Raw genomic sequence first — 14,022 nt, 5'->3', positions numbered from 1 at the left:
CTCGTTGCCGTCAGTGGCGTCGCCGCGGGGTCTCCGCGTCTGCTGCGCTCGCCTGGACAGGTTCTGCAGCACGAGGCCGTGGCGCACGTCCACCTGGGCGGCTGCGGCGGCCGACTTCACGCAGAAGCCACGGTCGTACAGCAGCACGGACGCCACGCTGCCGTCCTCGGGCCGCTGGTACAGCACGAACGAGTCCTTCACCACCAGCCATCTTGTGCCGCAAAAATCACACGAAGACAAGAAAAAGATCCCCTGAATAGCCTCCAACAGACGGTCAGGGGGAAAGTGCTGTTGGCGATCCGCCACCTGTGGAAGGTCGGCACGGCACACGAGGGGGTGGGGTGGTCAGCATCACACCCGGCTGCCTTCATTTCCCCGATGCATTACACACGCCGTGCCACGGTGGTAAATTAAGTCTGAGTCGACTTAGCGGAGGCCCGGACCCGGTTCAGACATTCGTGCCGATGTTGGCCAAATCAAGCTTCGGGCCGTCGGGCTCGTAGCGCAGCGTGTGCCAACCCCATAAAAAATCAACAAAGATCCCCCATATAGCCTTAACAGACTGTAGGGGCAAGTGCTGTTAGCGAGCACCTATGAAGGCCGGCACGGCACACGAGGGGGTGGTTGGCCAACACCACGCCCGGCCGCCTTTGTCTCCCCAGTGGCGATGTTTACACATCGCACTAGGTACTCATTTGAGGCCGAGTCGACCGAGCGGAGGCCCAAAACCAGTTCAGATGATCGTCACCGGTGTTGGCCATGAGCGGGAATTGAACCCGGGTCACCCGTCAGGTTCGTAGCGCAGCGCGCTAACCGCTACCGCTGAACCCATCTCCCACGCGCTCCCCACACGCGCTCACCGCCTGGCCCAGCGGTAGCAGGCCTTGTGGTAGCCGCAGCAGTGGAGGCCCGGGATGCGGTGGCCCCCGGAGCGCTTCACCACGGTCCCCTCCCTGCGGAGCACGCGGCCGCAAACGTCAGCGCTCGCTCCGTTCCCACGTGTCAGTTTTTGTTGTTGTTATTTTTACTGAAGCTACCGACAATACCAAAAGGACCGCAGAGCTTGGGCAAAGTTAGCGACGGTTCTGGCCGCCTTCCCGCTTGTCTGTGGTTCATCGCAAATTCTACAGCAACATCGCGAGATGTCATTTGCATGAACGACGCTGCTTGCCATACATACACCGTAAAAAATAAAATATGACCAGTTTCTTTTCATCAACGAGAATGACAATTTAAAATAAAATTACTGAAGCGATGAGGCAGCAAGGGCAGGGAATAGGGTGGGGAACCGTGTGCCTCGAGGGCAGAAGTGGAGCCTTATAAACGATTGGCGCGTAACCTCACACTGGTTGACGCTAAAGTTTGATCGCACAAGGGTTGTACATGTATGCGTTGACCGTGTAGGCTCAGAACTATTCACATGAACGTATTTGTACGTCATATTTCTACCAGCATTTGATAGGTCTCTCCAGCAGGTGCAAAATCTCCCTTAAAATATCAAAGGTATTATGTTATTATTTCAATGGAATTTCACGTTTGATCAGTTTTTTTTTGGGTTGCTTCGGGAACTTCGGGGAAAGTCCCAGGGAAACGCTGGAGAAGCAGAACTCACAATCCCTTGGAGCCCAGGTCCCTGATGAACGAGAGCTCGCTGACTTCCAGGAACTCCATCTGAGCGGCAGCGGTCACAGCACCAAACACGTTTTGGAACGAGCTCACTCTTGTGGGTTTGGCTTTAAATCCCTTCCCTGCCCTGGGCTATTATTGAAGCCCGGAATTCTGTTTGTCCGTCACCTAAATTACAAGAACCTTTCAGAAAGTTCTAGCAAGTGGAACCCCCACCCCCCCCCAACCAAAAAAAATCACTCCCCTTTAAAAAAGAAATAGATTTTGCAGGCATACATGCCTACACATCCTACATACAATAGTTAGTATAATCTGCACACATTGTGGGGGGGGGGGGGGGTGGAAGAAGAGGACATCAGTGGGGGCGACAGACCAGGCATAAAGTGTTGGGAAGCTCTCCGTAGGAGTCAGAATATCGAATTCATTTTTTTAAAATTCCCTCCTTTATTTAAGATATCTCTTTATTTACACCTGTGGTTAGCGAACCACCCCCAGCACGATTTGTGGTTATATATTCATGAAAATGCACTGCATCGCTGCACATGTGGTTAACGGACTTGGTGCTTCAGCTTTGATGTGCAGTACCTGCCGATGTTGTTTGAATGGTGCATAACTTGAATGTTGTTTTCCTGTGTCTGCAATGATTGATGCGCTGCTGTAACTTTTTTTTTCACCAAGGCAAACAGATCAGGGACATATCTATAATGTTTTATTGCCAGAAAGGGTAAAACCTATTCTTATTTTTCATACTTTGATGCAGGCAAAAAAGGTCCCATGATATAGCTGCTCACCCCGAGTTATAAATGCTCTGATACGTGTGGCATTGTCTTTGTACTGTTCACCTTTTGACGTTCTCTGGTTTGACACTGGTGAGACACGGCCATAAAGAAGGCTGTCTCTGATGTAGGCCAATCAGTTTGAAAGACTATGCTTATATAATTATCAGAGCGTGTTTGTTTGCATGTTCACCACAAGTACGTGTGGTTAATGCAGACATGATTCCTTGCAAAAGGTGTCTATTTGGTGTTTTAACATCTTAACACCCTAATATAGATTTGAAGTTTTATTGTCAGAAAGGGTAAAACCTATTCTTATTCTTCAAACCAGGGACAATTTAGCTGAACCAGTCCTGGGACTACCCGAGGTCGACTCAGTCTTAAATGAGTACGTGATGCGATGTGTAAACGTCGCCACTTGGGAAACAAAGGCGGCCGAGCGCGGTGCTGGCCATCCACCCGCTCGCGTCACATGAAGGACTTCATAGGTACTCGCTAATGGAACTCACCCTAACAGACTGCTCAGGTTATACGGGGGAACTTTGTCTTTGGATACTCACAGTAGCTGGATGATTCATGTAGATTGGCTGCTTGAGAAGGTTGGTGAGGAATTCCTGTAAGAAGTCCTGCGAATTGACGGACATAAAACGTAAAGATTACCATCCACCACACGCGAAGGTGAGACTGGCGAGGACCCAAGTGTGGAGTTGTGTGTGGCAGAAACCTGGCCTCTGAGCAAGGAAGACAAGGAGATTGGAACGTCTTGAGGGACGGTGTCAAATGGGAAAAAAATTAAACCCGTGGTGTCATGTGAATGGAGAGACAGATAAATGATGTTCTTGATTAGGTCCAGGAGAAATATAATTTGTGTGATCTCGGCAAGGTAATTTACACGGACGATCCCGTTAAGCCACTTGCACGGATATTTTACACGGGAGACGCATGGTGATGAGCGAGTACAGCAGCAATGTACAGGGAGATTGGTCTCTGTAACCCTGTGATCCTTGGCCTCACCTTGCCGGTGGAGATGTGCTCTTCCGTTACCATGAAGCCAGGTCGCCGTGGCAACGCGGGGACCTGCTTCTGATGCCCTTTGACGGACTTCCTGAGCTCCACGTGACTGCAAAGGCAAAGACCGCCCCGTGTAGCCTTAACAGACTGTTGGGGCAAGTGCTGTTAGCGAGGAGCGCCTATGAAGGCCGACATGGCACACGAGCAGGTGGGTGGCCAGCACCACGCCCAGCCACCTTTGTCTCCCTAGTGGCGATGTTTACACACCGAACCAGGTCCTAATTGTGAGGCTGAATCGACCGAGGCGAGGCTCAGATAATCGTCACTGGTGTTGGCCGTGAGCGGGAACCAAACTCGGTGTCGTACCGCTACAAAGCTGTGTACACGAGATTTTTGATCTGAAAATTCCAAAAAGTCAGACGTAGTCACGAAATCGCGGACAACCCGAACGTTCCGCTGATCTTACGGGTCAATTGGAAATCACGATTTCCCAACAATACGTTGTGTCACGCGGCCAATATAGCACGCACTGTGACGCATATGAAACTCCGAAATTGTCTTTTAAACATGTGAAATGTTTCAATCCGAAACTCATCGTTTTCTCTAGAGACTGTTGGGGCGAGATTTGTTTGCAAGCAGGACTCGCCCTAACAATCTGTTAGCAAGCACCCATTCAGGCCGGAATGGCACATGAGGTGGTGGTGGTGCGGGCAGCACCACCACCTGACTTCTGTTGTCTCCCGAGTGATGATGTCCGCACACTGCACCAGCTACTTGTTTGAGGCCGAAGTGAACCTAGGGCAGGCGCAGGACTGCACCAGATACAACTTTCAGGGTTCGTAGCGCAGTGCGCCAACCGATGCGCCACCGCTCCCCACTCCATCACACGCACAAACACCCACACGAGACAAAGCACGTGGTTTATTGTTGAAGACGGTTGGGGCAGTCCCATGAGACGAACTGGGACAGTCTGCCGAGTGTAAACAAAGTGTATGTCTGTATTGTGTATAGTGGTGTGTTGCGGTCACACCCAGTGCTAAGCAGGCTGGCACCTTGATCAGCGTCTGAGATCAGACAACATCAGTCGCATTCAGGGCGATGATTTAGTCCGAGGTTAAATTAACTGACAGAAGTGCAGTGAACGAAAAATTACCCCAAGTAATTTGCAGCCTAAACGGCTATTTAAAAAATAAACAACGGTCTCCGATTGGAGGAAAGAGGCCTCCACGGTGATTGGTCGGGAGGGCAGACTTTAAAGGGACTGGAGAATAAGGCGGTTGAACGGGAAAACATAAATAATTCGTTAAAGGGAAAGGACGGGGATTGGCTAGAGGTAAAAACAAGGACAAGAAGGTTTGAGAAAGGGGGGTGAGGGATATATAAAAGTGGCTCTACTTATAGTCTTGTCATCGGAGTCATTACAGAAGTAAGGCAGCCCCAGAACGTGATGGGTGTTTTTTTAGTTTCTGGACAGACGGCGTGAGTGCGTGACGGGAGGGTGTCTGATCGTTGTCCTTTTACGTCTTGGTAGGAAGCGGGATCTTGAGGAGCATGTCGAATCTGAGGAGCTCCTGATGGAGCATCACGAAATGCTTGAAGCGGCGCTTGATCTTCCAGCAGAACTCTCCGTGCTCCAGATTGATGTTGTAGACGTTGGGGTTCAGCATCTGCCCGTGAAGAATGCAGCGACGCGGCAAGTCGGTGAGGTGGGATTGGGTGGGGTGAGGTGGAATGGGGTGAGGTGGGATTGAGTGGGATGAGGTGGGGTTCGAGTGGGGTGAGGTGGGGGTTGGATTGGGTGGGGTGGGGTGAGATGGGGTGAGGTGGGATGGGGTGAGGTGGGGGTGGGATGGGGTGAGGTGGGGGTGGGATGGGGTGAGGTGGGGGTGGGATGGGGTGAGGTGGGGGTGGGTGGGGTGGGGTGAGGTGGGGGTGGGATGGGGTGAGGTGGGGTGGGGTGAGGTGGGGGTGGGGTGAGATGGGGTGAGGTGGGATGCTGTGAGGTGGGGGTGGGTGGGGGTGGGGTGAGATGGGGTGAGGTGGGATGGGGTGAGGTGGGGGTGGGATGGGGTGATGTGGGGGTGGGTGGGGTGGGGTGAGGTGGGGGTGGGTGGGATGGGGTGAGGTGGGCTGGGATGGGGTGAGGTGGGGGTGGGATGGGGGTGGGTGGGATGGGGTGAAGTGGGGGTGGGTGGGGTGGGGTGAGGTGGGGGTGGGTGGGATGGGGTGAGGTGGGCTGAGATGGGGTGAAGTGGGGGTGAGGTGGGGGTGGGATGGGGTGAGGTGGGATGGGGTGAGGTGGGGGTGGGATGGGGTGAGGTGGGATGGGGTGATGTGGGATGGGGTGAGGTGGGATGGGGTGAGGTGGGATGGGGTGAGGTGGGGGTGGGATGGGGTGTGGTGAGATGGGGTGGAGTGAGGTGGGGGTGGGTGGGGTGAGGAGGGGTGGGGTGGGGGGGACGTATGGTGTGTTTCAGGTGAGAACTCAAGAGACCAGATTGAGTCTCATTTGCTAGCGTGACCTGGGGTCAACAAAATGACAGAAGCAAAAGCACAAAACAGAGCGAAGTCAGTAGTAAGACAGCGTTTCAGAAGAAATCGAAAATGCTCCATCAACACAAATTAATCTTAAAATAAAAAAATTCCTGAAATGAAAGTTCCCTTGGACAAATAACAAAAAAACCGTTAAATTATGTTACAGAAACATCAACACTGATTTAGGGTACGTGTCACAGAATCGACAGGTGAGCATCCAATTGTGATTTACATGCAATAATATTGAACGTTCAGATAATATAATCAACTCACAACAGTGGAGAACCAAGTCCATGAGAGGTGGCTAAAACCTGGTAGGAAACCAGGATCTCAACAGCGCCTCTCTGACCTTGTGCCACCTGTAACACTAAAGTTTATTTTAAATATCCAATCTAACCACCTCCTCCCCTTCCATTCGGGGGCAGCGGGAGGCAGGGAGGGAGGGGAGGGGTACCGTGGCGTGAGACGTGGAATCGTAGACGACTCGGCACTTCTGAATCTTCCCCAGAGCAGTACGACCCTTCATGATGGAGAGCTGCCCACGTATTAGCTGATATTACCGGCCTTTTCAAGTGACCTCCGGGTCCAGCAGCGGGTGACACTTTCCTACTCGCCCTGCTGCAGAGGAGTCAACGTTCGTCGGCCCACATGCTCAAAACCGACAATTCTCAATTCCGGGACGTGAAAATGAGCCGGATCAAGCGCGGAGGCGAATTTAAACCGGCGAGTAGCAGAGCCGCGACCGGGAGCATTTTGGTGTCATGTTCTCTCTTCAGAGCGGGCGCCGTTCGTCTCTCCGCACCTTGGCGGTGGAGGTGATGCGCTCCACGGCCGCCAGGCGTGCCCGCACGGGCACTCCGCCGGGGAGGAAGACCCTGCGCTCGGGCGCGCGGAAGGGGAGCATGCGGTACGCGGCTGTGAAGGGGATCACCGCGTCCCCTAGCAGCGTCAAAGTGGAGGGGAGGGGGGGTTTAGAACAGGGCGGGAGCGGGGTTGGAACGGGGGGGGGGGGGCGATGAAACGGAGAAATGCGTTACGGCAGCGGTGGCAGAAAAACCCAGAAGGATAAAATTTTACAAACTGGACAGCCAGCTGATTAAGGGAGGCTCAGCCTTTTTGGTATGGAGGTCCCTCCAATCTCGGTCACTGGTCTCTGTGCCCCCCCCCCACCCCCATATTTGCTGTACCATTGTCCAGCTTAGAAAACGCCCACGTGTTTACTGAGACCACAACATAGTGAGATCACATGTCCACACCTCGAGTCAAAAGTTTTCTGGGAAGACATTTGTTTTTATGTTGTGCATTAGCATGCATCGCTGCAAATGTTTTCTCCGGCACGGTAACCAATGCCACAGCCTGCCCCGCCTGCTGAAAGACTTTCCCTCCGATTGAGAACCGCGGTCTTAGGGGATTCGAATGTACAACACCGTTGCAAAGAAACAAGAAAACGCATGGACTAATGGACGCACGTTCATTGTACACTTACATCCTCGCGGTCTGTATGTATGTGTAGTGGAGTAGGAAGGTGCGTAGTGCAAACAGTGTGATTGCATGGAAACAAAGACAGTACGGCTTATGTGGGGTCAGCCTGTTGTGAAGGCAAAGTCATTACGGGTCATGTTGGGTCAGCCTGTAGCGAAGGCAAATACAGTACAGGTTATGTTAGGGCAATTAAGTTGGGGGAGCCAAGGACGGCGGTGATTGGTTGGTGTTGTTGTCAAGGCTGGAGTGGCGTCTTGAAGTCTGGCGAGGTAACAGGTGCACGGGCACGCGGAACGCCGTTGGGACGCGGGTTAATTAATTGGGGGTGTAATGAGAGCGGGGATAAGTTCGAGAGTTGGAGTCGGGAGTGGAGAGTTGGAGTTGGGGGCTGGACGAGGCAAGACGTGGAGCAGCTGAGGGGACAGAGTTTGGAAACAGAGTTAGGAGACAGAGTTTGGAGACGGAGTTGGAGAAAGAGTTTGAGACAGAGTTTGGAGCGGAGCTGAAGAAGAGAAGCAGCTAGCAGTAGAGAGAGCGTAACGATAGCGGAGCTGAAGAAGAGAAGTAGTTAGCAGTGGAGAGAGCATAGTGACGGTGAGAGCGGAGAGCAGAGACAGTTAGCAGTGGAGAGAGCATAGCGACGGTGATAGCAGAGAGCTGAGACGAAGCAGTTAGCAGTGGAGAGAGCATAGTGACGGTGATAGCGGAGAGCAGAGACGAAGTAGCTTGCAGTGGAGAGAGCATAGTGACGGTGATAGCGGAGAGCGGAGACGAAGAAGTTAGTGGTGGAGTAAGCGCAGTGATAGTGGGGAGTGGAGAGACAAAGGTGGCGAGCGAGTCGAGTGAAGCACGGCGAGCGAGCCGTGGCGACATGGATACTGTGGAATATTGAGGACATGCGGAGAGTTGGAAATAGAGCGGTGTTCGAAGAAAGACAAAAGTTGTCCGAGTGAAATCGAGCACTACATATGTATATATTGACCTTCTGTCGCACCGTAGGTAGTAAATCATGCCAATCAGAGGTGCGGGGGTCTCCCGCAGCCCTCATTGGTAAACGGCGAAACGTTAAACATTCGTTGGGGTCAGCTCGGACCGACGCTGTGAATGCAATGATCGATGCCGTCAGATTCGGTGGAGATGTACGTTTCACTTATTTTCTTTCGCATGGCTGATGTAGATGCAGAGCAGCAACAACTACAATTTCACATTCACGTGGTCAAGCCCAGACAACCGCATCAGAAGTTTATCGCTGTGATGTCTCGTTTCACTCAACTGCAATCCGTCTTTAAGAGTGTGAGGAATTCTAAAGGCAAAGTACGGTGGAGAATTTAGAAAGTAATCCAGAAGTTAACAGTCACCAGGTAAACACTTGAGCCTGCATGGGCTCTTTATACGGTCGACCTGGTTAAAACGGCCATGAAGTTAATACTCTAGAGTAATGGAGCGGATTGTTTCACTGAAGTGAGAGTCTTAATAGTGTTAATATTTCTGACCTGTTCCAGAGGTAGAATATGGGCTGAATATGGCAGCTTAATCAAACCGATTGCAGGAAGTTACAGTATCGGTTGGTCAATCTCTGCCTAATCAAAGAATGCACCATCGGCGATGAGATGCGTGGCGTTCACCAACTTTCTCGTTTAATTCTCCTGCGTCGGAGCAGGCGGAGCCCCCCCGTGTCGGTGGTCACTGACCGTGGGCCAGCGGGCTCGACAGCTCGGACAACTCGGAGAGGGCCTCAGAGAGATCCTCATCAGAGGCCTCGTCGGGCAGGATGCGGTCGTCGTTGCTCGCGGGAGAGCGAGAAAGCCCCACGGGGCGTTGCATCGTCCTGCAACAATTCACCGATTTTAAAATCGATTCTTGAACTCGCGGCACGTGTGACCGACGCTTTGGTGAAGCACGCCTGCGATCCAGCGCCGGGGATGCAGCAACGTTGTGAAACTCCCGCGAGCGGAGAGGAGGTGCCCGTACCCTGGCTTGCCTGGAGAAGGCGGTACAGCAAATGTGGACTCCACCCATTGCATCTGTATAAAATAGAGTGTTGCCCCCTCGCACGCATGGGTTTTCTCTGGGCGCTTTGGTTTCCTCCCACATGTAAAGACTCATTAATTGACCAATAACACCTCAATATATAGAGGACCGCAGAGCTTGGGAAACTGTTGGCAGCACCGGCTCATCGCCTGGCTGCTGCCTTCCAGCTTGTTAATGGTTCCTCCTCGCGCCTATGAGTAGTTCTCTCTCAGTGAGAGCAAGCTAATACTGTGCGGCACGTTACAAGTTGAAATTATTATCATCATTAACTTCCTCTTGCGAATATGGCTTAGTGTAGTGATTCCAAACCTTTCTGGACCCGCGCAGCGCTGTCAACCTTCGAAAAACATCTTTGCGGAGGTAGGAACTGGGTGCTCCCCCCCAGGTATGACAACATGATTCTAACTTCGGCCGCATTTGTGCCTTGTACGATGGTCATAATTGTTCGGAGTTTGATCAAAGGCTTTGGCACGGGGATGAAAGTCAAGCTTCTTGACTTAGTATTACAGCCATCCCATGCCTGGTCAGACGAGATTGTTGTGCCGAGCAGATGTTGTTAAATATCATGGGCGGACCTGGGGATTTTTAGTTGAATGTCACCAGGTTTTTGCCACCCCCAATCAAGAATTGTTTTCAAGTGAGTGGTGACTGATAGGGAAGTATCTGCGCATTGGGCAGCTAAATGTCTATTCATGTTGAATTTACTTAACCGGGTGAAAAGTGAGAATGCAATAGACCAGGGTGAGTCTGTTTTGCAAGAGTGATGTTGGTCACAACAATTACAAAAGCAATACCATAATCAATCCATATAATAGAGGTCGGTAAATTTAAACTCTGGCTATACTCTTTGGTTCTTTCGGTAAAGTCACGAAGGTAGAATTTTATTTTATTTCTACCTACGTGACTTTACCGAACGAACCAAAGAGTATGGATTCCTGCAGTCACGAAAGCTTCAAATCAAGATTAAACTCTGGCTGTTGCTTGATGGTGCTGGTTGTAATTACCGGCGAAACATCGTACTCGAATTGTAAATGTTGTAGGTTTACTCTCCAACACACCGGTGTGCTGATCTAATAACGAATTGGCACGTTTTGTTTACGTGACAAACCTTACTAATTGGCTTTGTCGAGTGGTGGTGGGTTTAATGACACATTTATATTCATGCAATCTAACCCAAATAACTTCTATTATGGATAATATTCGTCGTGAAAGTCCTACTACATGTTAAACTGAGCATAAAACAAAGGAGCAGTGATACAAATAGAAATGTGAGCAATGAGTCACGTTACAGAAGGAAACTGCATAAGCAAAAACCAATATATAAATGTCCTGTTATGAAATTCGGCTCAGGCATTTAGGTTAGATCGCGTAAGTATAAATGTGTCGTAACTGTCCACAACCCGACACAGCCAATTAGTAATGGATTTGTCACGTAAACAAAACGCCAATTAGTTACTACTTCAGCCCACCGATGTGTTGGAGAGTAAATCCACGACATTTACAATTTGAGTACGACGTTTCGGTGGTAATTACATCCAGCATCATCGGGCGATTTGCTGGAATAGTAAAGCAATTGACCTGATTATATCTATTTAAAAAAAAGGTCATTGTAAAGATTAAGTTACAGAAACATTCAGCTTGGGAGCTAATCTCACTACTGTCTTCAGCTGTGAGTTAAGCGGGCCTCATTTAGTTCGTACCGGGAAGGAAACCGGGGTGACTGTATTGCAACACAGCGCACAGGGAGGAAAACATGTCCTCACCGTGCCAAGCTGGAGCCTGACCATACCAGCACAACCTCGATTGCAGAAGAGCCAGGGTCAAGTACAAACATGACCTCCTCTCACTTCGACTCGTCATTGTGAAGGGTCGGCGAGCGCCGCGGGATCATGAGAGGGCTTAGAGAAACTGGCCCAATGTTCCTCGCCTCTGGGTTGTGTCTCCTAAGTTTTGGGCAAACCCTTATTGATGATCAATGTGGCCAAGTTTGCAGTCGGGTTAACTAACTACTGGCTGCCTCATATCGCATCAACCTCACAAGATGTATGGTGCTCCCCTCCCCACCACCTCGTCCTCTTGTTACAGACGGATTTACGGACTGGGTTAATGGCTAAACACGTTCAGCCTGATGTGTTTACAATTTAGAAAAATAAGGCATGGTAGAGGTATAGTGTGCAGAGGGTGTACATTATAGTACAGTGTCATTCCACTAATATATTGGCCAATTTGTTTCCACTTCCTGACCAGTGAATCACGCACGCACTCAGAGGGGATTGTGCAATACCCACCCACGCCTTCAGATATAACTTCCCCACGTGAGTGTGAAGAGCTAAATCAAATCACAAATCTATACGTGCCATGATGAGTTTTATGCATGTTGAACTTCTTTCGCACGGCACGTAGCCAATTGTGCTAATCGGGGGTACGTGCGATGCCAATGTCAATTGACACCCTTGCAAAAATAAGATGTTCCATCTCAAGGGACTTTCCAGGTGAAAGCCTGGTAGGACCAACGGACTCACAGGGCCTTTCTCCTGCTAGTTCCTCTACCCTCCGGCCCATAAAATGTTAACGCTTAGCCTGAAAGCGTTTATTTATTGGCATACGCTCTCATAATTGTTATCCAGTATGAACGCAACAATATTAACTTGCGTTGCTATTATTAAAGGCCTTACGCCGTTGCAAACCGGCCTGAATGGAGACAAACACACCTGAGCAAAAATAACTTGCAAAGGTGTTTTGCCCTGACAGCTACCCATCAGCATCCATATCGCTAAAAACAGCAATGCACTTTCCAAGGGAAACGTGTGATGGTAAGAATTACATAATCCATGCGTATCAATTTCTGTCCTGGCAGACACGCTACTGCACCGCAGCAGGATGCGTAGCCTCGCCACAATTCATTTGGCCCGCCCAACGGGAAGCCTATAGATCAACAGGGCCCACACGTGCCTTTATCGATCGACTCAATGTACGATTCCGTCAAACTATCCACGCCCCAGCCCCAGCATTCTATTTAACCGAGAGACGCTGTTGGGCGACGTGTACCTGCCGAGATCACTGACATTGACTAGCTCCACCAGGAGGCAAGAGGCTCGGACTGCCCGGGAAAAAACAAAAGAGACACGACCAGAGACAATCGATCTCCCTCGCTGTCGCGAAGAGAACACCAAACGTGCACTGGAGAGAGACACGATAAACAATTCATTGTTTGGAATATCCTGGGAAGAGGTGGTCGAGCTCGCTGGAGCTACCTTGCCCGAAGTGCTGTAGAACGATTAATTTCGCGAATTGACGGGAATTGCTTTGGCACGTCACATCCGGCTTGCCATATTTTGTCCCCGATAGTAATGCGACGATGCCATGCATTTCATTTTATAGACGTGTTCGTACGATTACTTGAAGAGAGGGTACAATAATATCGCATTATTTTGCATATGCGTACCTTGTACTGTAGTTGTAGTGCCTTACGCCATTAATCACGACTCCAAGTAAGCAGCTTAGCAGTAGCGTTCTGGAAAAAGAACATCGTGTGTAAAATTAAGCCTCGGCTGTACAGTATGAAGTATTTTAATGTCTAAAGCATGCGCCCTGCAAACGTCACACCACTGATGGGATGCCATCTCTCCCTGTCGGCACGGAGGGGTTGGGTATTGTGTGCCGGGATGAGGAAACCAAGGGGGGAAGGGAAACATTTTTGTAACAAGCTACAACATCATATTAGGAGCAACAACTCTACCCATTACTCATCACAAAATCGTCATACATAATCTGAAACATCACCGAGACAACGGCGAGACACATCTACAACTGAGGAATGATCCTGCACAGACATGAACACTGACATCACGTGCAACGTGCACAACAAACACACAATCCAAAACCACGTGAACTAAAACGACACAGGCGGTACGTGATGGAGCGATGCATTTGTGAGTTGACCCCAGCATTGCGGAGGGCTTCATCCCAACAGTGGACTGATCACGACTGATAACCATGATGATGACGATACTTAAATTGATAAAGAAACCAACCGCAATGCACTCACGTGAATAGCGCAGGAGACGGCAGGTGTGGTCATTCGAAGATTCAATGTCGGGAGGTCCAATGCGCCACAAATTAACAATTCGATGGCTGAGCGAGCGGGAGAAACTGAGAATTGGCGACGAGGTGCCCTGGACGAGGTGGCTGATGAGGCAGCTGCATGCAGCCGAGGTGACTGCCGTGCCAACTTACGACTGCGAGTCACTGTCAAATTCGTCCACTCGCCAGTATCGATTTTAATTTCCTCTTTTTTGAGCCGGGGTGGGGGGTGCTTGTGCAGTGACGCGCACTCAAAGGAGTCCCCCCCCCCGCCCCCTGTGTTATTTCAGGGCAGTCCCATTTTCATGTTGCGTCTCCCTGACTTTTTCCCCATTTAAAGGTAGTGTCACTCAAATGTACCGGTGTCCCCGTGGCCTGAACAATCCCGGTGAGTAGATTTATATCAGTTGGGTTTGCCTCGTTGGAAAATCGGCCCACAGAGATTCCGGATAGAGTCCCCTGTATCACGGTGTTTACC

The 14,022-nt window shown here is 50.5% G+C and overlaps 1 protein-coding gene across 1 annotated transcript in view; it reads right to left on the bottom strand.

The window, feature by feature from the left end:
* The window catches only part of LOC116952528 (phospholipase D1-like), a 35,612-nt gene extending 21,879 nt beyond the window's left edge, over window positions 1-13,733 (bottom strand). The window contains exons 1-10 of the mRNA XM_076074272.1: window positions 13,510-13,733; window positions 12,907-12,975; window positions 9,122-9,258; window positions 6,751-6,887; window positions 4,935-5,080; window positions 3,417-3,522; window positions 2,963-3,028; window positions 1,613-1,671; window positions 861-953; window positions 53-211 (exon numbers count right to left, since the gene is read on the bottom strand). Coding sequence (XP_075930387.1) covers window positions 53-211; window positions 861-953; window positions 1,613-1,671; window positions 2,963-3,028; window positions 3,417-3,522; window positions 4,935-5,080; window positions 6,751-6,887; window positions 9,122-9,254 — 899 coding nt within the window. The 5' untranslated portion in view covers window positions 9,255-9,258; window positions 12,907-12,975; window positions 13,510-13,733. The remainder of the gene's footprint in view (window positions 1-52; window positions 212-860; window positions 954-1,612; window positions 1,672-2,962; window positions 3,029-3,416; window positions 3,523-4,934; window positions 5,081-6,750; window positions 6,888-9,121; window positions 9,259-12,906; window positions 12,976-13,509) is intronic.
* Between the last annotated feature and the right edge of the window lie 289 nt (window positions 13,734-14,022).

The sequence above is a fragment of the Petromyzon marinus genome, chromosome 47 (assembly GCF_048934315.1).
Source record: "Petromyzon marinus isolate PM22_M1 ecotype Great Lakes invasive population chromosome 47, UKy_Petmar_22M1.pri1.0, whole genome shotgun sequence".
In the NCBI taxonomy this organism is placed as follows: Eukaryota; Metazoa; Chordata; class Hyperoartia; order Petromyzontiformes; family Petromyzontidae; genus Petromyzon; species Petromyzon marinus.
This window is presented reverse-complemented; position numbering and strand designations above follow the sequence as displayed.